Below are 25469 nucleotides of genomic sequence, written 5' to 3' on the forward strand. Positions count from 1 at the left end.
ATAACCTAGTCCAAAAGTATGTAGGACCATTGCCTGATTACTGAGCTTCCTCAGCTGCTGTCGCTTCAGTATCCCCCCTCCTGAGTTAGACTTAATATGGCTAAAGCTTAATTATTTTTATTCATTGCTGTACCAACATATTTTGCTGATGTGGCTTTCGATGTACCTACATAGTTCTCCTCTTGATCTTATGCGGATGTTAGCACATCAAATATTAAATATTCATATAAGGGTACCATCCCTTTTCTTTCCCCTTCTGACATGATGTCATTAACAACCAGCATCTATTTTAGGTGGTTCTTCAAGCAAAAAATATTTTTTTGTTAACGTGTTTTTTCTATGGTTTTGTAGACATGTCCTGTGCAATGTTTTCATTTAGGCAACATATGCTATTGTACATATGTTTTCTGGGACCTTATGCCTCCAACATAAACCGGTAGTATTAATTACACTCTCATCCACATCTTTTTTGAGGAATATACAAAATTGTAATGGGTCAGTATTTGTTAATTATAATTCTACTTTGATTGTAAGAGACAGATGGTAATGACTGTCTGATGGTTACACTACTTAGCCACATATATAGAGGGAAACATTCCACGTGGGAAAAATATATCTAAAAACAAAGATGATGTGACTTACCGAACGAAAGCGCTGGCAGGTCGATAGACACACACACATACACACAAAATTCAAGCTTTTGCAACAAACTGTTGCCTCATCAGGAAAGAGGGAGAAAGACGAAAGGATGTGGGTTTTAAGGGAGAGGGTAAGGAGTCATTCCAATCACGGGAGGGGAAAGACTTACCTTAGAGGGAAAAAAGGACGGGTATACACTCGTGCGCGCGCACACACACATATACAGACACAAGCAGACATATTTAAAGACAAAGAGTTTGGGCAGAGATGTCAGTCGAGGCGGAAGTGCAGAGGCAAAGATGTTGTTGAATGACAGGTGAGGTATGAGTGGCGGCAACTTGAAATTAGCGAAGATTGAGGCCTGGTGGGTAACGGGAAGAGAGGATATATTGAAGGGCAAGTTCCCATCTCCGGAGTTCGGATAGGTTGGTGTTGGTGGGAAGTATCCAGATAACCCGGACAGTGTAACACTGTGCCAAGATGTGCTGGCCGTGCACCAAGGCATGTTTAGCCACAGGGTGATCCTCATTACCAACGAACACTGTCTGCCTGTGTCCATTCATGCGAATAGGACAGTTTGTTGCTGGTCATTCCCACATAGAATGCATCACAGTGTAGGCAGGTCAGTTGGTAGATCACGTGGGTGCTTTCACACGTGGCTCTGCCTTTGACCGTGTACACCTTCCGGGTTACAGGACTGGAGTAAGTGGTGGTGGGAGGGTGCATGGGACAGGTTTTACACCGGGGGCGGTTACAATGATAGGAGCCAGAGGGTAGGGAAGGTGGTTTGGGGATTTCATAGGGATGAACTAACAGGTTACGAAGGATAGGTGGACGGCGGAAAGACACTCTTGGTGGAGTGGGGAGGATTTCATGAAGGATGGATCTCATTTCAGGGCAGGATTTGAGGAAGTCGTATCCCTGCTGGAGAGCCACATTCAGAATCTGACCCAGTCCCGGAAAGTATCCTGTCACAAGTGGGGCACTTTTGTGGTTCTTCTGTGGGAGGTTCTGGGTTTGAGGGGATGAGGAAGTGGTTCTGGTTATTTGCTTCTGTACCAGGTCGGGAGGATAGTTACGGGATGCGAAAGCTGCTGTCAGGTTGTTGGTGTAATGGTTCAGGGATTCCGGACTGGAGCAGATTCGTTTCCCACGAAGACCTAGGCTGTAGGGAAGGGACCGTTTGATGTGGAATGGGTGGCAGCTGTCATAATGGATGTACTGTTGCTTGTTGGTGGGTTTGATGTGGACGGACATGTGAAGCTGGCCATTGGACAGATGGAGGTCAACGTCAAGGAAAGTGGCGTGGGATTTGGAGTAGGACCAGGTGAATCTGATGGAACCAAAGGAGTTGAGGTTGGAGAGGAAATTCTGGAGTTCTTCTTCACTGTGAGTCCAGATCATGAAGATGTCATCAATAAATTTGTACCAAACTTTGGGTTGGCAGGCCTGGGTAACCAAGAAGGCTTCCTCTAGGCGACCCATGAATAGGTTGGCGTACGAGGGGGCCATCCTGGTACCCATGGCTGTTCCCTTTAATTGTTGGTATGTCTGGCCTTCAAAAGTGAAGAAGTTGTGGGTCAGGATGAAGCTGGCTAAGGTAATGAGGAAAGAGGTTTTAGGTAGGGTGGCAGGTGATCGGCGTGAAAGGAAGTGCTCCATCGCACCGAGGCCCTGGACGTGCGGAATATTTGTGTATAAGGAAGTGGCATCAATGGTTACAAGGATGGTTTCCGGGGTAACAGATTGGGTAAGGATTCCAGGCATTCGAGACAGTGGTTGGTGTCTTTGATGAAGGATGGGAGACTGCATGTAATGGGTTGAAGGTGTTGATCTACGTAGGCGGAGATACGTTCTGTGGGGGCTTGGTAACCAGCTACAATGGGGCGGCCGGGATGATTGGGTTTGTGAATTTTAGGAAGAAGGTAGAAGGTAGGGGTGCGGGGTGTCGGTGGGGTCAAGAGGTTGATGGAGTCAGGTGACAGGTTTTGCAGGGGGCCTAAGGTTCTGAGGATTCCTTGAAGCTCCGCCTGGACATCGGCAATGGGATTACCTTGGCAAACTTTGTATGTGGTGTTGTCTGAAAGCTGACGCAGTCCCTCGGCCACATACTCCCGACGATCAAGTACCAAGGTCGTGGAACCCTTGTCCGCCGGAAGAATGACGATGGATCGGTCAGCCTTCAGATCACGGATAGCCTGGGCTTCAGCAGTGGTGATGTTGGGAGCAGGATTAAGGTTTTTTAAGAAGGATTGAGATGCAAGCCTGGAAGTCAGAAATTCCTGGAAGGTTTGGAGAGGGTGATTTTGAGGAAGAGGAGGTGGGTCCCGTTGCGACGGAGGACGGAACTGTTCCAGGCAGGGTTCAATTTGGATAGTGTCCTGGGGAGTTGGATCATTGGGAGTAGGATTAGGATCATTTTTCCTCGTGGCAAAGTGATATTTCCAGCAGAGAGTACGAGAGTAGGACAGTAAATCTTTGACGAGGGCTGTTTGGTTGAATCTGGGAGTGGGGCTGAAGGTGAGGCCTTTGGATAGGACAGAGGTTTCGGATCGGGAGAGAGGTTTGGAGGAAAGGTTAACTACTGAATTAGGGTGTTGTGGTTCCAGATTGTGTTGATTGGAATTTTGAGGTTTTGGAGGGAGTGGAGCTGGAAGTGGGAGATTGAGTAGATGGGAGAGACTGGGTTTGTGTGCAATGAGAGGAGGTTGAGGTTTGCTGGAAAGGTTGTGAAGGGTGAGTGAGTTGCCTTTCCGGAGGTGGGAAACCAGGAGATTGGATAGTTTTTTGAGGTGGAGGGTGGCATGCTGTTCTAATTTGCGGTTGGCCTGTAGGAGGATGCTCTGAACAGCCGGTGTGGATGTGGGAGAGGAAAGATTAAGGACTTTTATTAAGGATAGGAGTTGATGGGTGTGTTCATTGGCTGAGTTGATGTGTAGGTGAAGGATTAGGTGGGTGAGGGCAATGGTTTGTTCAGTTTGGAACTGGTATAGGGACTGATGGAAAGAAGGGTTGCAGCCAGAGATGGGAACTTTAAGTGTGAGGCCTTTGGGGGTAATGCCAAATGTCAGACAAGCCTGAGAAAATAGAATATGGGAGCGTAATCTGGCTAGGGCGAAGGCATGTTTGCGGAGGGAATGTAAATAAAACTTAATGGGGTCGTTGTGGGGGTGTTGTGAGGGTGACATGGTATTAGAAGGTGGAAAGTGTAACATGAGGCTGAAATGAAAATGAAAATAAAAATATATGGGGAGAGATAAAGGTGAACTGGAAAGTAACTGGAGATCTGGTGTGAAAAAGGCGAAAAGGTGTTGGTTACAGCTGGGCTATGTTGGACTTGGGTTGGTAGACAACGATGTGCACAAAGGTTAGGTGGTTGTGTTGCCCAAAACACGTTAAAGGACGGAGAAATTCGGGAAAATTTCGAAAAAACTGAATGTAATGTATTAAAAGGAGTGGTTTTGTGGTGGCAGATTATGAAAATGAGGCTAACAATTGTCTGACGAAGAAATAATGACGTTAAAACCTGTGGGAAGCGGTTAAAAATTATCAGTGATGTGGGAAAAACGGAAATGGAAATAAAGCGAAAGTTATTAGAAATAGCCGAAATGGTTGTTTAAAAGGTGAAAGGAACTGTTTGTGAACTAGAAATGGTGGATTTTATAGCAGCGGTAGTGTTGAAAGCGGCAAAAAAAAAATTTTTTTTTTTTTGGTTTTGGTTTGGAAGTTGGTTACATATTATTGAGTATATATAGGCGGGATAAAATTGTATAGCAGATTTCGGTAAAAAGGAGAAGGTGAATACAAAGTGAAACTACTGGCAAAAACACAAAGAGAAAATAAGACGACAGGAAAGATTTCGAAATGCAACAGTGACAATAACAAACGTAATTGTTGGGTTGAAATTAATGATATTAATATAACAGAGGGAAACATTCCACGTGGGAAAAATATATCTCAAAACAAAGATGATGTGACTTACCGAACGAAAGCGCTGGCAGGTCAATAGACACACAAACACACACACAAAATTCAAGCTTTCGCAACAAACTGTTGCCTCATCAGGAAAGAGGGAAGGAGAGGGAAAGACGAAAGGATGTGGGTTTTAAGGGAGAGGGTAAGGAGTCATTCCAATCCCGGGAGCGGAAAGACTTACCTTAGGGGGGAAAAAAGGACGGGTACACACACACACACACACACACACACACACACACACACACACAAGCAGACATCGATATGTTTGTGTAGCAAAGCAGCTTCAAACCCTTAATAAAGACAAGGCCTCCACTCCAGACTGTATTACCAGTCAGGTTCCTTTCAAAGTATGCTGATGCAATAGCCCTCTGCAGTCCCTAACCCACTTAAACAACAGCCCTCTTATATTGTTAGTTTGCAGATAATGCTATCATTTACTGTCTAAGAAAATAATCATAACATCAAAACCAAATGCAAAATAACTTAGACAAAATATCTGAATGGTGTAAAGAGTGGCAACTGTTTCTCAGTAAGGAAAAGTATGAAGTCATCCAGAAACCCCTTAAATTTCAATTACATGATAAATCACACAAATATAAAGGCTTCAATTCAACTAAATACTTAGGATTTACAATTATGAACAACTTAAGTTGGAACAGTCGCATAGCTAATGTTGTGGAGAAGGCAAACAAAAGACTACAATTTAATGGCAGAACACTTAGAAGACGCAATAGGTCTGCTAAGGTGATACTCTATACTATTCTTGTTCATCCTCTGCTAGAGTACTGCTGTGTTGTATGGGGCCCATACCAGGTAGGGTTGATGGAGGAAACTGAAAAAGTTCAAAGAAGTACAGCTCATTTTGTATTATCATGAAATAGGGAAGAAAGTGTCACAGATGTAAGTAAGCTGGGATGGCAATAATTAAAACAAGGGCATTCCTCGTTGCGGTGAGACCTTCTTACAGTATTTCAGTCACCCATGTTCTTCTCTGAATATGAAGATATTTTATTGTTGCCAATCTACATACATAGAATACATAATAAAATAAGAGAAATCTGAGTTCGTACAGAAAGAGTTGCAGCAATACCTAACTGTTACTGCTTGTGCATTTTCTGTTCCAAACAGTATTCTTTACAAGTCAACCAGCTGTGTCTTTACCTGTTGTTACTTGTAATATAGGTATTTGGGCTATGAATGGCTCTTTTGAAAAAGAATAGCTTGATGCACTCATAAGGTCAAGCCACGCACATTTGCTTTCATGCCCCACAGCTAATTCGCTGCAAATAATAACCTGTAGCTGTGATCTTGTCAAATAGTCCACGTATTGGCTAGAACTGCGAGTTAATAAAATACACAGTAATACAAAATAAAACACAAATGTGTTATTTAATAAAAATTGTTCTATCCTAACAGCTTTAATTGATGTAGACAACAGAATAAACATTATTCAACAAAGAACATCCCAAATAAACATAAAGTGATTCTACACCTATAATACAGACAGAAATACTCTTCGAAAATGCAGTAAAGTTATGCTGAGAGCTTCATGAGAATGGTAGCAAAATACCCAAACTAAATTGTTATCAAACATAGATGAAATCCAAGTCCATTTCATTATTACAACACATTAAATATTCACCAGGTCAAAATAGTTCAGAGTCCAACAAAATGATTCAAAAATTAATACACAGTAACTCATAATCTTTCTGTTCTCAGTTCCATGGTACAAGTGAAAAAAATTAGAGTCCTAATCTGGAGCACATTCAAACCTCTTGAAATACACTGAATTGCCAAAGAAACTGGTTTAGACATGTGTATTCAACTACAGAGATACTTACACAGACAGAATATGGTGCTGCAGTTGGTAGCACCCATATAAGACAAGAATCTGGTGCAGTTGTTGGAACAGTTACTGCTGCTACAATGCCAGGTTATCAAGATTTAAGTGAGCCCAACATGGTGTCATAGTCGGCGCACAAGCAATGGGACGCAGCATCTCCGAGGTAGCGATGAAGTGGGGATTTTCCAGTATGACCGTTTCACGATTATACTGTGGGCATCAGGGATCTGGTAATACACCAAATCTCTGACATCACTGTGTTCGGGAAAAGATCTCGCAAGAATGGGTCCAATGACAACTGAAGAGAATCATTCAACATGACACAAGTGTGACCCTTCCACAAATTGCTGCAGATTTCAATGCTGGGCTGTCAACAGATGTCAGTGTGTGAACCATTCAACGAAACATTATCGATATGTGCTATCGGAGCTGAAGGCCCACTCTATGTACCCGTGATGACTGCATGACACAAAGCTTTATGCCTCGCCTAGGCCTGTCAACAGCGACACTAGGCTTTTGATGACTGGAAACATGTTGCCTGGTCGGATGAATCTCATTTCAAATTGTATCAAGTGGATGTACACATACGGATATGGAGACAACCTCATGAATCTATGGACCCTGTATTTCAGCAGGGGCTGTTCATGCTGGTGGAGGCTCTGTAATGGTGTTGGGCATGTGCAGTTGGAATGATATGGGACCCCTGATGTGTCTACATACGACTCTGACAGGTGAACAAGTACATAAGCATCCTGTCACATCGCATGAATCCATTCATGTCCATTGTGCATTCTGGTGGACATGGGAAATTCCAGCAGGACAGTGTGACACAACACGTCCAGAATTGCTACAGGGTGGCTCCAAGAACACTCTTCTGAGTTTAAACATTTCTGCTGCCCACCAAACTCCTCAGACACAAACATTATTGAGCATATCTGGAATGCATTGTAACATGCTGTTCAGAAGAGATCTCCACCCCTTGTACTGTTATGGATTTACGGACAGCCCTGCAGGATTCATGGTCCCAGTTCCCTCCAGCACTACTTCAGACATTAGTCGAGTCCACGCCACATCGTATTGTGGCACTTCTGTGTACTCGCGGGGGCCCTACATGATATTAGGCAGGAGTACCAGTTTCTTTGGCTCTTCAGTGTATAAAGTCCCTCCAGAAGTTAAAGTATGGTAGCGGCCATTCACCACCCAAAGTCAATCACCCACTCCATCAAAAACGAGACGATAGAACAGGCTGGTCTGCCTTCTTCCAGAACGTGGCACAGAAGTTCAGAACTGCGCTACCTTGCACTCTTCACTTGAAAAGTCCCAGCCTCCACAAGACTCCCATAGCATTCTACATCTACATCTCTCCCGTGCACCGTAAGGTGCTTGGAAAAGGGTACAGTCCATTGTACCAGTTATTAGGGTTTCTTTCTCTTCCACATACGTATGGAGTGTTGGAAGAATGATTGTTTGAATGACACTGTGCATGCAGCAATTATTCTAATCTTATCCTCACGATCCCTGTGTGAGCGATATGTTGAGGGTGTAGTGTATTCCTAGAGTCATCATTTAAAGCTGGTTCTTAAAACTTTGTTAATAGACTTTCTCAGGATAGTTTACATCCATCTTCAACAATCTTTCAGTTCAGTTCCTTAAGTAGCTCCATGACACACTACCACAGGTTAAACAAACCTGTGACCATTCGTGCTGCCTTTCTCTGTATACATTCAATATTCCCTGTTAATCCTCTGTGGTACAGGTCCCACACACTTGAGAAATATTCTGCTACTCTCTGCTTTTCCATTGGTTGAATGTCATCCCTCTCTTGTCTGCTTTTCCATTGGCTGAATGCCATTCCTGTCAAAAATACATCATTCTTACTTGCTACAGACTTGATTTGACTCAACAAGACCACTTCCTGCACTAAACTAATATATTACAACAATGTTTAACCATTGAAAGACAAAGTTGCAGGCAATTTCTGGGAGGAGCTAGATGATACACTGAAAAACATACCATACAGAGATGTACAGAAACTCGTAGGAGATTATAATGCACATATTGGAAGAGAGAAGCAACATAAAGGAGTAGTGGGTGAGTACCCTGCACACCAGCGGACAAACAAAAATGGAGAAAGACTAATTGAACTGCGCCGAGAACAAAAAATGAGATTGATGACAACATACTTCAGGGCCAAACCGGGTAAGAAAAAGACATGGGCAAACCCATGTACCCACCTTGGGGAATTCCATATTGACCACATGGCAGATAGCTGGACAAACACTAAAGAGATCATGAATACAAAGGTCAGGAGGAACACAAGAATAGAATCGGGCCATTATCTTACAGAAGTTAAGTGCCTTTGGATTCCAAACAGGGACAGATTGCCACAGACGAATAGAAGAACCAGAAACATGAAGATAAAAAGAGACAAATTAAGACACAATCGATCCAGATATGAGGAAGGAACTGAATCATTCAATGAATGGGACAACATCAAGCGAAATATGGCGAAACAGGCTGAACTATGGGGAAAGGAAGAAAAGAAACGAAGCACTGGTGGTGGAACAAGGAATGTGAGGAAGCGGTAGAGACTTGCAGGAAAGCCTGGAGAGAGTGGAGAAGCAAGGAGGACCCAGAAAGGAAGTGGCCCGAACAATAAGATGGACCAGAAAACAGAAGATGAAGCAGGAACTGGAAGAGATTGGGACCAACTTCAGGAAAAACAGCAGCAGACATTTTTTCGGGAAATTCAATGAGAGTCTGACAGGAAACAAGGCTAGAGAACTGTTTATAAGAGAGAAGAAAGGGGAGCTGTTAGTGTGAAGGAGAGTTGCAGGATTTTTGCAGAGTACTTTCACGACCTGCTGAACTGTGAACCACCCGAAGACGAGCTGGAATTGGGGGCTGACACTGAAGAGAGAGAGCTAAGCCCTCCAAACCAGGGATGTAGGCGCACATGCCATAAGCGATCTAAAGAGTAATAAGGCAACTGGAGAAGATGATATAGCAGCCAAGATGATAAAGTGGGGAGGCAAAAATGCAATAGACAACATGATCAACATAATCCACCAGATTTGGAGAACAAAGAAGTTGCCAGAAGGATGGAAGAATACAATTGCAGTACCAATACATAAGAAGGGGGACAAGAGAGATGCAAACAACTACAGAGGAATATTGTTACTAGAGGTCGGATGCAAGGTGCTGTCAAGACTCTTGCTCAAGAGAGTAGAAGAACAGGTAGAAAGTACAGTTGGCGACTACCAAGCAGGATTCAGGAAGGGAAGAGGATCTATAGAACAGATATTTATCCTGAAGCAACTGATAGAACATAGGGCTTTAACAGCCAAAAAGACAGTAATAACCTTCGTGGACTTCACAAAGGCGTATGACTCCATTGACAGACAGACTCTTGTTAGGATCCTGAAGAACAGAGGACTGGATGGGACTACACAAGAAATCATAAAATAAATTCTGACAGACATAAAAGCAAGGGTAAGATTCAGAGGAGCACTGTCAGAAGAATTTGAGATCAAGACTGGTGTTAAACAGGGAGATGGATTGTCACCATTATTGTTCAATACAGCACTGGACGAAGTGACCAGGCAGTGGAGAGCAATAAACAAGGAAATGGGAATACCAAAGACCTATGTGGGGGACAAAAAGAACAGGTCTCAAGTGGAGTGTCTAGCCTTTGCAGATGACATAGCAATAGTAAGTGAGATGGAAGACGACGCAAACACTCAACTAACTCGACGACTTAAGTAAAGCAGCCAGAAAGGTGGGACTGAGGGTCGCCTATAACAAGAAACAGACATTACATACCACTGCAGACTGGGAAACACCAGAAGGCACTGTGCAAATGGTGGATAAATTTTAATACCTGGGAGAATTTACAACAGAAAGGAACAGGAGCAAGGAGGGAATAACAGAGAGGATAAAGAAGATGAGTTCAGCTTTCTGTATGACAAGAGAGATATGCAATAAAAAGAATATATCCACAGAGGCAAAGATAAGCCACTACAAGGCAACGGTGAGGAATGCAGTATTATATGCTGCTGAGACAATGACACTAGGACGAAATGGGGCAGAACAACTAGAGAAAGAAGAGAGATAAATACCGAGAAAAATACTAGGTCCCAAAAGAGGTGGAGAGAGATGGATGTGAAGACCTAGGGAAGAACTGTAGTGGAACATGAGAACAGTATCTGGGGAAATTAGACTCAAAAGGGCAGGGTTTGCCTGGACATATAATTAGGATGAGTATGGACACAAAGATGAAGAGAGTGTGGGAAACAACAGGGACAAGGGGAAAGACAGGAACCTAGTGGGTTGTTGAACTTCGTAAGGACTGGTTTGAATTTGGGATCACGGTCGAAGGAAAGGAAAATTGGAGGAACAAATACACACCAACCAATATGCTGGAGATCGATGACAGAGAAGAATACAGGGAAAGATTAGAGTGTCACCAGTGGAGCAGACAGGAGAAAAGGACACTGAAGATCTCGGAAGAAGAGTAGGAGAGAAAAAATGATGAGGCCGTAACACAAGAAGAAGAAGAAGAATGTTTAACCATGTACACTGATTACAAATAACGGACTGGTTCATACATAAATAAGCTAATATTATTCCGCAATTGCACTAATGTTGAATGACAATGAATTGCCATTAAATAATATTTAGATAATTTATGCCTTCAGAATGAGATTTTCACTCTGCAGCGGAGTGTGCGCTGATACGAAACTTCCTGGCAGTTTAAAACTGTGTGCCGGACCGAGACTCGAACTCAGGGCCTTTGCCTTTCGCGGGCAAGTGCTCTACCAACTGAGCTACCCAAACACGACTCACGCCCCATCCTCACTTCTGCCAGTACCTCATCCCCTACCTTCCAAACTTTACAGAAGCTCTCCTGCGAACCTGCAGACAGACGCAAACAGATGGCATAATATTATGGAAAGCTAATAAGAGAGAAAATTAACATTAATAATATTTTCTTCTTTACGATCTTCATTACAAAAATACTATTACATAACTGGATGCTAAATGAAATTATGTTTGACCTCCCTGTACAATATGAAAGCCAGGAAAAACAGCCTCTAGGTACACTAGTGGCCTTATAACTAAAAGACAATATTTTTTGACTAATGATGATGTAAGGGATATAAAATATTATACAATATGTACACTCCTGGAAATTGAAATAAGAACACCGTGAATTCATTGTCCCAGGAAGAAGAAACTTTATTGACACATTCCTGGGGTCAGATACATCACATGATCACACTGACAGAACCACAGGCACATAGACACAGGCAACAGAGCATGCACAATGTCGGCACTAGTACAGTGTATATCCACCTTTCGCAGCAATGCAGGCTGCTATTCTCCCATGGAGACGATCGTAGAGATGCTGGATGTAGTCCTGTGGAACGGCTTGCCATGCCATTTCCACCTGGCGCCTCAGTTGGACCAGCGTTCGTGCTGGACGTGCAGACCGCGTGAGACGACGCTTCATCCAGTCCCAAACATGCTCAATGGGGGACAGATCCGGAGATCTTGCTGGCCAGGGTAGTTGACTTACACCTTCTAGAGCACGTTGGGTGGCACGGGATACATGCGGACGTGCATTGTCCTGTTGGAACAGCAAGTTCCCTTGCCGGTCTAGGAATGGTAGAACGATGGGTTCGATGACGGTTTGGATGTACCGTGCACTATTCAGTGTCCCCTCGACGATCACCAGTGGTGTACGGCCAGTGTAGGAGATCGCTCCCCACACCATGATGCCGGTGTTGGCCCTGTGTGCCTCGGTCGTATGCAGTCCTGATTGTGGCGCTCACTTGCACGGCGCCAAACACGCATACGACCATCATTGGCACCAAGGCAGAAGCGACTCTCATCGCTGAAGACGACACGTCTCCATTCGTCCCTCCATTCACGCCTGTCGCGACACCACTGGAGGCGGGCTGCACGATGTTGGGGCGTGAGCGGAAGACGGCCTAACGGTGTGCGGGACCGTAGCCCAGCTTCATGGAGACAGTTGCGAATGGTCCTCGCCGATACCCCAGGAGCAACAGTGTCCCTAATTTGCTGGGAAGTGGCGGTGCGGTCCCCTACGGCACTGCGTAGGATCCTACGGTCTTGGCGTGCATCCGTGCGTCGCTGCGGTCCGGTCCCAGGTCGACGGGCACGTGCACCTTCCGCCGACCACTGGCGACAACATCGATGTACTGTGGAGACCTCACGCCCCACGTGTTGAGCAATTCGGCGGTACGTCCACCCGGCCTCCCGCATGCCCACTATACGCCCTCGCTCAAAGTCCGTCAACTGCACATACGGTTCACGTCCACGCTGTCGCGGCATGCTACCAGTGTTAAAGACTGCGATGGAGCTCCGTATGCCACGGCAAACTGGCTGACACTGACGGCGGCGGTGCACAAATGCTGCGCAGCTAGCGCCATTCGACGGCCAACACCGCGGTTCCTGGTGTGTCCGCTGTGCCGTGCGTGTGATCATTGCTTGTACAGCCCTCTCGCAGTGTCCGGAACAAGTATGGTGGGTCTGACACACCCGTGTCAATGTGTTCTTTTTTCCATTTCCAGGAGTGTATAACACACACTTACAACTTGTAATAAGAGATAAAATCATTTAAATTGGCCAATAATGGAAGTAATACATGGCCTTATGTATACGTGAAACATTAACTGATGTTCAGGGTACATACTACTGGTTATTGTTCTTATACTAATTGCATGTAGAACATGTCTCTATAATGGTAAATAGGTTAAAATGACAATCAAAGCAGGAAAACAAATAGTGTGAACAACCCTCAAGCACGACCATCTTAGACAGCCGATGACAGACTAATTATAAAGCCACACACAAATATTAACATTACATTTGTAAAAGGGAGCAAAATGTATATGCTCAAAAACAACTGAAACATACTCTTGCCAAATACCATACAGAAATTAAAAAACTGCAAATAGTCTCTAGGTATAAATAGTGGCTTTGTAAATACAAGGCAATAGATTCTGAACTAATGTTATAGTGCAAGATAATGTAATATATACAATATTTATACAACTTGCAGTGAGGATATAAAAAAAATTACTAGTAGATGTAATAATTAATATACAGAGGGTCCAGAAAAATGCAGACATTCTTTGATAGTCAACATCTTTGAAACAAAATGACACATCACTCATTTTGTGCAGTAGCATAGTCCACTGTTTTCTCAACAGATCTTGGCATGCAGTGTAGCAATGAACAAAGTAAGATTGTCGCTCGAGCAACACAAGGCTGTATTGAAGTGGTACTGGAAGTACAAAAACATAATGGAAGAACCAATGGTAATGGCGTAATGTGCATGTAACTCAGCCACCACCACGTACAACAATTTATCATATTCTGGAATTTGTTTGAAGCCCAGGGTACTGTCAGGATGTACATAAGGAAAGATCTGGCCAACCAAAAACATCAACAAGTCAACCTGCACGGCTGCACGACACGGATGAGGATGACCCGGATCAAAGGATGGAGTACTGTGGTTGGCCTGAAGGCATGCTTCATGAGGACAAACTGTTTGCGAAGATGGTTACCTTGTCTGACGAAGTGCAATTCAAACTGAACCACCACAACTGCATGTACTGGGCTCTTGAAAATCCTCATGTTCATGTAGACAAACATGTTAATTCTCAGGGTTTTAATCTGTGGTGTGAGACATCACCGAGCGGTCTGACTGGAACATTCTTCTTGAAGGTACTGTAACTGGTGAGGTGTGTCATCATATGCTGCAAACGTTGATTTTACCTGCCACCTATGAGGTGTGTGGAAATTAAAGGGTTTACATACAAAAAAGATGGCACTCCACCTCACTACAACAGAGATGTCAGGGTCTACCTGGATGAAAATCTACCTGGATGGTATAGGTCAAAGGGGAGCTTTTGAGCATCCACCATTGTCCACATACCTTACTTCTCTTGATTTCTGCATGTCAGCAGAAGTCAGCTACACTGAATGAGTTATGAGAAACCATAGAGGCATCCCATCACGCCAGCAGTACTGACAGCCATAGTTCGGTCAACAGTTCAGTGGTATCAACGTTGTTTGGATGCTAATGGGGGTTACTTTGAACACACAAAATAACTTTCCCCCCATGCAAGAATTGTAATGGATATAATTTTGTTCTGTTAATATTGACTATCAACGAGTGACATTTTTGTGGACCTCTCTGTAGGCCAGTGGTGTCTGGAACATATGATACATAGACCTATGTCTATGTTGCATATTTGACTGAATGATAAAGTGTAACTTGAAGTCAGTATTATGTATGATGAGCCCAGACATTGTCCTCAATCACACACAGATTTAATGCAAATAGCATAAAGCTGGCACTGATGCTAAATGCCCATTTAACACAGCAAAATGTGTAATTAATGGATTTACCACAGGTTTCTGGTTCTGTTTTAGCTCTTTATCTGTAAGCTTTATCTCACTATTTAAGTCAACAATTGTGTGTTCTTGTTTCTCTGCCAGAGCCTTTTCAAAATTAATACGTTCAGCTTTAAGAATCTTATCAGGATCATCTTGCTTAGTAATCAGTTCCTCACTTCAAGCCCTTCAAACTAGCTTTTAAATCCTCCTTTAAATCCACCCTTAGTGGCCGCCAAATTGCTCACCCCAGCTTCTCAAAAATTCATTCAAACCTTGCCCCCTATGTTTCTTGTTAGTATAGGCATACAGTGACCACAATAATAAACATACTGTTGCAGAAGAAGCTGAGTAGCACTGTGGTGTAGTGGATATGATAATAAACGGTTGCATGGAGGGTCGTGATTTCAAAGCTCACCTGGACTGTACTATTTTAATTTCTATATTTGGTTCGAGTACATTCTAGAAGTATCCACAAATGTCAAGAATCATTGTACTGGAATGTTCTGTAGCTGTATATATACTGTATATGTTCTGGCTGGAGGCAGTTCGCTCCATGCTTTTGTATGTGCAAGTGCTGAATAAACCTCCGTTAAGTGAAGTTAGTGTTCCTCATTCATCTAATTACACCGTCTTCTATGTGACATTATTGTGGTGGAGGCGCTGGGTATTGGAACTTGTGATTGTGCACATTATCAACGACACAGTGGCTCCCATCAGCCCATGACAGAGCTGCCATTTACGTGGCGAGAAACCCGAGTTCAAGCCATATCAACAGATTGCTATCTTCAGAGACAGAAGAAGGAGCAACTGTGTGCCACCACATGCGACATCCTTTTGGGTTCTCTGGTGACGATGGCCAATATCCAAAGAAGTGGCTGGAGGTATATGAGGGATGGGATGACACCGCGTGCTTGGCTAACATATTTTTCTACTTGGAAGGCACGGCCAAGCTTTCGCTGAATCTTTAGCTCAGTTTTATTGCTACTGTTTTCTTCTTCCTCACAATTAACTTGTGATTTCCTCTGATCATCTTGCTCTGTCTCTCCTCATACAGCCAAATCATTTGCAAGAACTAGTGTACTCAAATCTCCAAATTTTAGATCTTTAATTTATTTAACAATTATATCCATGAGTGTAAGGAAAAGTAGTAGAAATAGTGCATTACTATGTTGTACACCTCTCTTTGTTCAGAACCATTGCCTACTGTTTTCGAAGTTTCCGCACAGCTTGTAGATCTTCCAAATTAAAACACTACAATCAGATATTTCCCATTTTTCCAGTACTTTTCCATTAGTTGTCTAATGGTGAAAACTAGGTCAATTGTTCCACTGAAACCATGCGTTCCACTGCAAACTGGTGTCCTATCCTCATTCTTAGTCTCTTCACTATGATCTTTTCTAATAGTTTGAGAAAATGTGATAGCAGGGTACCTCCTCTATAGTTTGACATTTTTTACTCCTAGTGTATGATACGGCCAATGAAGACCCAATATGTTCGCTGCTTTCATCATATCTGCAGATAATCCATTTAATCCTTGTGATTTTCCTCCTTTAATAAGATTTAAGGCATTTTCTATTTCTGGCACTGTAAGTGGACTTTCTTCTTTTTCTGACTTGTAAATAGGTTCACTAACTTGATGCTTCTCTTCATAGTTGCCTTTAACAACTTATCAAAATAGTTTCTTATTTCCTCTCTTATTTTTTCTACCTCCTGAACTACAATAACATACTCTGTTTCAATTACCTTAACACTAGAACTGCTCAGTTACATTTCTGTTGCACTGAATAAACCAAGTGCTGTCGATTGCTACACAGTGTTGGTAATCTTCATTCTGTCTGCTGCTGCAATGCAGATGTGAAACTGTAGGTGAGCACCTTTGACAAAGTAAAAAAAGAGAATAAATAGTATTGTGAAGTAGTGCAGTATGACAAGAGGTTGGAGTTCCTGATGGAACGAAGTGGGAAATAGTTCCTACTAATATTACAAGTTTGGAAGACATGGACAGCAAATTATTCTTCAGGAGAACTCTGGTCCTTCTCCATAAGCGGAAAGGTGTGTCATCAGTGATTCTCCCTTGAGTGCTTGGCAACTGTTTGTTGACAAACCTGTTCACAAACACATTAAGAAATGAACTGACACAGGGGTGCATAGTGTGATGGTATGTGAAGGATGGTTATTACTGTTAGAAGAGCTTTGTGCATTTCTTGCTATTCTGCATGTTAGGAGTAATGCAAATAAAAGAAAGATTCAAGATTGGAATTAAAATACATGGTGAAAGGATATCAATGATAAAAATCGCTGTGACATAGCTACCCTCAGTGAAAGCGAAAAAGAATTACAGGATCTGTTCAATAGAATGAACAATCTGATGATTACAGAATATGGACTGAGAGTAAATCGAAGAAAGATGAAAGAAATAAGAAGTAGCAGAAATGAGAGCACTAAGAAATTTACCATCACATAAAAAGCAGATTAGCAGTGGCAAAAAGAACATTCCTGGCCAAGAGGATGATGATGAAGAGTTGTGTTGAGTGGGCACTCGACATCACGGTCATCAGCACCCTGACGAAAAGTCAACATGAAATCTCAGAGGGTGGGGACGAAAGCTGTCCCCACATGCAGAGCAGTTTATAACATACTAAAGTCTGCCACCCTTCCCCACCAGTTTAGGGATGAGGCCTGATAGTTAACAAAATTTCACCACTCTGTTAACACTGGTATTGGTGTCTGCGAGGAAGGTGGGCAGATCTCCAGTGAGACCAAGAGCTGCCCTATTATCAGTATACAGGATACACGTAGCACAATATGCTTAACTGAAAGCAGCATTCCACAAACTTCACAGAAAGGTGGGTCCTCCCCCCGGAGGAGGAAACCGTGTGTGAAGGGGCTATGCCCAATGTAGAGTCTGGTAAGCAAAACGTCCTTCCAGCGGCAAGACTGACACGAAGTCCGCCAAGCTTTTGTGGTCGGTTGAGTGACCGCAGTTTGTTGTCTGACACCTGCAACCATTCAGTCTCCCACTGACGCATGATGCATCTGTCAGAAAATGAGATAATGGCGTGCAATGGGATGGGGCATTGATGGCAGCACCATCCCAACATGCTTCCTTGGCAGCTTTATCAGCCATGTTGTTACCCTGTATCCCAACATGGCCAGGTACCCAGCAAAAGATCACCACCTTGCCACGGCGTTGGAGCCGCTGTAAGCAGTCACGGATGAGCTGAATCAGCGGGTCTACTGGATACATTTGGTGAAGCGCTTGCAGTGCACTAAGAGAGTCGGAACAGACAAGAACACTTGTACGGTGATGTCTGTGAACCCTCTCCAGTGCCATTAGAATGCCATATAACTCCGCATCATAATTTGTAAATTGTTCTGGAAGACATACTTTAAAAACCCTATCAGGGAAAACCACAGAACAACGAGAGCATTCCCCTGCTGGGATCCATCTGTATAAATAACGATAAAACTATGGTGCATACTTAAAATAGACGAAAACAAAGTTGTAAAAAACATATCTGGAGTACAATTTTTCGGGTACTGTGTCAAGCTTAAAATCACTTTGGGCCTCCGAAGACACCAAGGCGGTAGTGTGTTCCATCCTTGGGTGAGTATTTTCATACCAGAGAGATCCAGATCCTTGAGACAAGCCATAGCACGTATACCAAATGGCTGAGTCGCTTGGGGCCGATTCCTGAACAGTCGTTTGAAGGCAGGTTGGATCACTGAACTAAATGCCAATGACTGGGGTGACGCTGACATTTTCAGTGCCTGTCAAGCCAAAAGGATACGTTGCCGAATCCAGAGTGGTGTTTCACCAGCCTCTGCACACAGACTCTGAACCGGGCTGGTCCGAAAGGCTCCAGTTGATATGCAAATGCCCGCATGGTGGACAGCATCTAACATCCAGAGGTAGGAAGGATGCGCCGATCCAAAGACCATGCTGCCATAGTCTAAGTGTGATCGAACAAATGCCCTATAAAACTGTATGAGGCGGGACCTGTCAGCTCCCCATGTTTTTCCGCCAAGGCATTTCAAAATGTTAAACAACCAAAAGCCTTTTGTTTGTAGGTCTTTCAGGTGTGGGAGCCATGTTAATTTTGAGTCAAATAATAAACCCAAAAAGTGCACTGTGTCTTGAAAAAGTAAAATATGGTCCCCCATTGTAAGCTCTGGTTGGTTAAAACTCCGAGGAGCACAATTAAAATTGACAGACACAGTCTTAACAGGTGAGAACCAGCTGTCTGGGCCCAGGTTTCCAGCCTCCTAATGGTGAGTTGTAGTTGCCTCGTCATAATATCAGAGGAAGAGTAGAAGGTTGCAAAGTCATCCACAAACAAAGAGCATTTGACAGGGCTCCTGACCGCAGAGGAAATGCCATTGATAGCAATTGCAAACAATGTGGCAATGAGGACACTGCCCTGGGGCACACCATTCTCCTGAACATAGCAATCAGACAAGGTATCGCCAATGCGATAACGAAAACGCCTGTCCTCGAGAAAGGATTGTACCTCCGAGTAGTGTCATATGCTTTTTTGAGATAAAAAAACACACAAACTAAATGGTTTCGGCATAAGAAGGACTCCTGTATCGCCGTCTCCAGTAGAATTAAGTTGTCAAGAGTGGAACAGTAGCACCTGAAATCACACTGAGAGCGGCTCAGGTAACCTCGGGCCTCGAGCAGCCAGACAAGGCAGCAGTGGACCATGCGTTCAAGAGTCTTATCCATACAACTAGTACGGGCGACATTCCAATAACTGTTAGGGGCACTACGGTCTTTACCCAGTTTCCAGAATGGAATTAGGATTGCCACCTTCCAAGTCGTGGGGTACTGTCCGTCAAACCAAATCTGATCTAAACAAGAGAGGAGCTGACCTTTCACTTCAGGGCACAGATGACGAAGCATGGTATAATGGATCTCATCAGGTCCTGGAGCAGTGTCTCTGGCTGCAGATAAAGCTGATTCTAGTTCCCACATGGAGAATGGAAGGTTGTAGACTTCTTCATTACGCGAGAAAAAATTGAGCTTCCTCATCTCTGCAGTCCGACGGAATACCTGAACAGCAGGAGCTTGTCTAGATGACTTAGTAACAGCACAAAATTGTTCAGCTAAAACATGAGCCATCTCTTCTGGGGTGTCCACCAAGACCTCATATTTAACAAGGCCGTAAAGGGATGGGGACTACCCTTGCCTGAAATTCATCTTATTGATTCCCAAACGTGTGCAGCGGAAGTGGTCCGATTAATGGAAGTCGTGAATTCCCTCCAGGAAGCCCTCTTCCATTCTTTGATCACTCGCCTTGCATACCTGAAGACATGAAGATTGTCTGTTGTTGGACACTGTTTGAAGTTCCAAAGAGCTGTCCGTCTGGCCAAAAGAAGTCTACCAGTCTCAAACACAGACCTTAATTTGAGGAAGAAATTTCTAGAATGCACGTTTGAAGAGCACAGCATTGTATGGTAATGGAAATGGGCTATTGGAAAACCTGAACAGAGGAGGATGAAAGCCTTTGTAATGTGGTGCTACAGAAGAATGTAGAAAATTGGGTGCACTGATATGGTAAGGAATGATGTGATTCTCTGTGGAAACAGCATGGAAAGGAATATATGGATAAAACTGACAAGAAGAAGGGATATGATGATAGAACAACATTTAAAACATCAGGGAATAGCCTCAATGGTACTAGAGGGTAACAATTGTAGAGGAAGACAGAGATTAGATACACCCAGCAAATAGCTGAGAATGTAGGTTGCAAAAGGTTGGCACAGGAGAGGAATTTGTCGTGGACTGCACCAAACCAATAACAAGACTCAGAAAAAAGAAACCACCACACACTAAGAAATGCACTGAAACAGAGGCACATAGAGTGTTGGAATGTGATGAATTTCATTATTGTTAGAAGAGCTTGATAAATTTCTTGATATTCTCTGTTAGGAGTGCTGTGAATCCAAAGGATCTTCTTTGGTTATAGAAGTGGAGAACACCATTTTACAAGTCTGTGATGTCACATATTCGTTCAGAGGAATCATGAGGCTCCTCAGGTTCGATTTCACGTCGTCACAGTTGAAGCAATTAAAAAATAACAAGTTTGCTCTCATGTCACGTGTATAGAAGAGATTCATAGCAAACTGTCAAAGCATGTACATTCCATGTCCATATATTTGTGTCCATGAGCAACTGTTCCTGTCCAATTGTCCACACTGGTCCACTCTGTTCATGGCTTCAAAGTACGGGCAGGAATACTACATGACATTCGACAGAGATTCAAAATATATGCCAATTGATTTTCCATATCTTGATAAAGATGGAACTCGTCCACATGGTAGACATCTTGGTGACTTCATAGAGAAAAAGCTTGTAGGTCCATACCTAATTAAAGGAAAAAATGTTATGTGTGACAACTTCATCTCAATTTTACCAGCACATCACCTGAAAACAAACTGAACAAGCTTGCTTGGTAGAGTATAGAAAATTAGAAGGGAAATGCCTCAGTGCACAAATACAGCTCGCAAGGACTTATGCGAAAACGTAGCTTCGAAAACCAATAATATGAACCTTACAATGTATCAAGTCAGAAAAGAAACTGGAACTGAAAAAGTCAAAGCCTGAAATAGTTACATGCTACAATGTAACTAAGTACGGAGCAGATGTGATTAATCAGATGGTTTTCTTGAATGCACTGAAAGCTGGTGGAATAAGACAGCCTCCTCATTTTTTTTTATAATAATCTAGATTTAGCTTCAACAGTGCTTGGATAATCTACAGAGAGAGAGAGAGAGAGAGAGAGAGAGAGAGAGAGAGAGAGAGAGAGAGAGAGAGAGAGAGAAAAAAAAAAAAAAAAAAAAACGCAAAATTCCCATCTCGAACTCACAAAGGAACTTGCCAAAGATTCTGCATAAACCAGGGTCAGAGCTCTTGCTATTCACATTGAATCATCAGATGTAGGTGGAAGTTGCCGCCGATGCCAGGTGCGAAAACTTTGCAAATAATGGAAAAGTTCATATAAGTGCGCCTTTTGCAACACAAAAATTTGCAAGAAAAGTGCTGTTACAGTTTCCTACATCTATGATGGCTGCAGAACTAAAGACAATGATGATTTGTAGGTATCTAAACGGAACATATTTCATTACACAGACTATACTGTTCAAAGTGTTGAACTATAGTAAACACGGTAAGACAAGATCATATATTTTCTATTCTTGCTTATGTGTAGCAAAAATCATTTTGTACTGAAAACTTTTTCACTTGGTTGCATTTCTATAAAACTAAAAGATTTATTCTTCAAATTATGAATAATTTTCAAGAATTTGCATGTCTCAGCAGATCTGCACAAAAATTTAAAAAATACTCAGTTTTCATTTTGTTACAAGAGAATCTTTTAAAATAAATTGCATCTACCATGACAATTCAATGTTTAGCATTAAAACAAAATAACAGACCATCGAAGTGACTACTCATTACAGAAAAACTTAACCTTTAAAATAGAGAGATTACAGACAAGCTGTAAACACATGACGGTGGTTTTAGGGTTTATGAAAATTTCAGTAGTTCTAGTGGTAGCCTAATATCCTCTTTGTCTGATCTTCCAGTCTTCAATATTTCGTAAAGCATTTTTTAATTCCCTTTAGAGTCCTAGTTTTTTTGTGAAAGCTTCTCAACTCTTATCACTCTCTTCCTTCAGAATTCTCCAAATAATTCCATATCTCAATATTTTTCCTCAAGGTCAGTAAGTTTTTAGTCATCTTGTGGTACAATACCTCACATATGTTTCAATTTTTCAACATTCTTATCTCTTTTTACTGTATTTCAATCTTTAACAGCTGCTTTTATTTTTTTCATTTCACCAGCCAGTTTTCTTCTCATTTACTCTTCCTCTTGTTTTGCCTCACACTTCTGACACAGATCTATGTTAGGTATTAAAGAATCTATCAAGATATGAGTATGGGAACGATTACCTGGCCCTGATAGTGGCTGCATCCTTAGTAATGACTGGGAACCTGTAATTACTCTGATTAAGAAGAGGAAGGAGGTATCCCACAATGGACTGACTTAGGAGGTAAGTGGAGGAACAGCTGTGTTGCCACCAGCATGTGTATCTGAGTGCAAACTGACAGAGGAGCAACATGTCTGTGAAGGGAGATGCTAGGTAGACAGCACAGCGAAAGCATTCCCTCACATTTATTTTGTTTATAGGCCCTACAGTATAGTTCTATGTATCTGCACAGGGATTACCATCAGATTTATTACATAATGTGGTTTTACTGTATTTAGCTTTTTCATTTTTGTACTGAAATGAGTGTTAAACTTTGAGTGAACACAGACATCATGGTGTGCCACAACCAATATTTTGCATCCACATTCATTAGATTCACTAACTAAAAACAATATTTTCACCCTCAAATCTTTGCTGTAGTTTAGTCTGACACTACAATTTAGCTTTGGGAGGGGGACACTATCCCGCTCTAGCCAATTTCTGTTATAAAAATACTCTGCAAATAACTATTGTGCCAACATAATTAATTCAACTAAAATCAATGAAATCACAGAGGCCAAAAATCAGCAGAACGTAATGGCATGGAAAGATATCATTGTAATCAGTTCAGGAATGATGGAATCTGGAATGTAGTTGATATGTTCCACTAATATCAACATAGACGTTTTACGAAAATGTTGCCTGCCCGTATAACAGATGATAATTCTGTGGAGGGACTTCTGCTGTTTGTGGTGTGTCTCTAATGACACAATATTATTTATTTATCAGATGAACCACTTTTGTTATGTGGTACCACTGCATGATATGCACATCAAATGAAAAAACTGTACATATCATCTAAAAAAATACTTACTTGCATTCTGTTGACACATTACAACATGTCTGCTACAGCTGCTGTCAGACTGTTTTCAGACTCCCTGTACAACAGGCAGCATGTATTTGCACCGCAATTATCAGAGATTTATTACATGACATGATTTTACTGAAACAAATGAAAGGTACGAACAAGGCACCATGAAACTCAATACATGTTCCTACTCTTTCTGGTTTCAATGTATTTTATTTGATGCAAACACATCTTTCTGATACTAACATAAATATGTTACAACACGCATAAGTTATGTACATAACTGCAAAAATACTTTTGAATAGACTATGCATATTGTAATTGATATATCATATATAGAAAATAAACCAAGAGTCATCAGACAGGGTTTGCTACATTCATAATTATGGTGCAACACTTTGTTGAAAAAGCTTAACGAAGCTTTCGGTTTGATTTAGGCAGTTTCTTGGCAATATTTGGAAACAGGCTACATACCATAAGGATATTGCCAGTAATATAACCTAGTAAGGCTCCAACACAACAAGGAATTGGCCACTCTTGCCAAGGCCGGTCCCAATCTAATGGAATAACAAATGCCCCAAGCCAAGCTCCAAGCAGTGTGAACTGTAAGTTTCTTAGCAAAAGCTGTCCAACAGCGTCACCTGCTGGATGAACACCAAACAATAAATTCACGGCTGCTTGTGACTCTAGGTGCAGACAAGATGGAAATATTGTCAACACCGTTAGCAATGAGCTAAACATAAAAGTCTCTTCATGTTTATTGAACAATTCAGCACCAAATAAGATTGCTATGGCAAAGTATACTGTAAGCATAACAGTAACAATTACAATACAGTTGAACACTTCTTTCAGACTTGTTTTTGTGACTGGCTTTTTACGCTGACCAGTAAAGTACTTGTCTTCGTATCTACCAGAAAAGACATCTTTTTTTGAAACATGGAAAATGCCAATGACGTATTTCGTGCATTCAAGGACCGCAATTAAACCTATTACAGGATAAAAAGTTAGTTTTCCTATGGAATAAACGTAGTTCGTTAAGAACAATGCACTTACTAAAATAACAAAATACACAGATGTGCAGCTCGCATAAAACGCCGCTAATCTGCAGGTACTTGGGTCATCTAAAATAGAATTTGTCTTTATGTTCATTGGGTATTTCGATGGCATCCTGAACAAATACTGTGATTAAGATTCGTTGTCATTTACAATTACTATGTCAGTAGCAGTCATCACTGTTTCTGCCGCAACACACGGCATAACCTCACTCCACTCATCACATTCCTTTCCTCCCAAGGAACATAGAATAAAAAGTTTCCTCCTAATACTCACAAGTCACAACACACTTCTGTGTTGTAAACAGTTAAACACATAAAGCAAAGTCTGTTTAGATAACCAAAGGTGTTTCATAACGCCCGAAGTAGTGGTGGGCAGGAAATCGCGTATCTGTTAGAAATCGCAGTGACTGAGAAGTCACAGATATCACAGTAGCAACTTTACAGAATCTAACTGCGATTTCAGTCGCAGTTAGCAGTAGTAGTATTTCACATTCAAAGACGTGAGCCATCTATTGGTCGAATTTAGCACTGCTTTCTGCGATTTCAGTGACAAGTCGCAACTAAGAGTCGCAAGTAGCAACTAAAAAGCGCGGTTAACAGTGCCATCTGTTGGCCAAAGTTCGTACTACGTCCATCTCTGCGGTACGCTATGGAGTCTAACTGCGATATCCGTGACAAGTCGCAAC

General features: G+C 42.3%; 1 protein-coding gene across 1 annotated transcript; it reads right to left on the minus strand.

Annotated features, from left to right (window-relative positions):
• Window positions 1-23918: 23918 nt before the first annotated feature.
• On the minus strand, window positions 23919-25168 carry LOC126234844 (phosphatidylinositol-glycan biosynthesis class F protein). The gene has a single exon (XM_049943589.1). The coding sequence runs from the start codon at window positions 24893-24895 to the stop codon at window positions 24140-24142; it is 756 nt and encodes a 251-aa protein (XP_049799546.1). The 5' UTR covers window positions 24896-25168; the 3' UTR covers window positions 23919-24139.
• Between the last annotated feature and the right edge of the window lie 301 nt (window positions 25169-25469).

The sequence above is a fragment of the Schistocerca nitens genome, chromosome 1 (genome assembly GCF_023898315.1).
Source record: "Schistocerca nitens isolate TAMUIC-IGC-003100 chromosome 1, iqSchNite1.1, whole genome shotgun sequence".
Taxonomy (NCBI): domain Eukaryota; kingdom Metazoa; phylum Arthropoda; class Insecta; order Orthoptera; family Acrididae; genus Schistocerca; species Schistocerca nitens.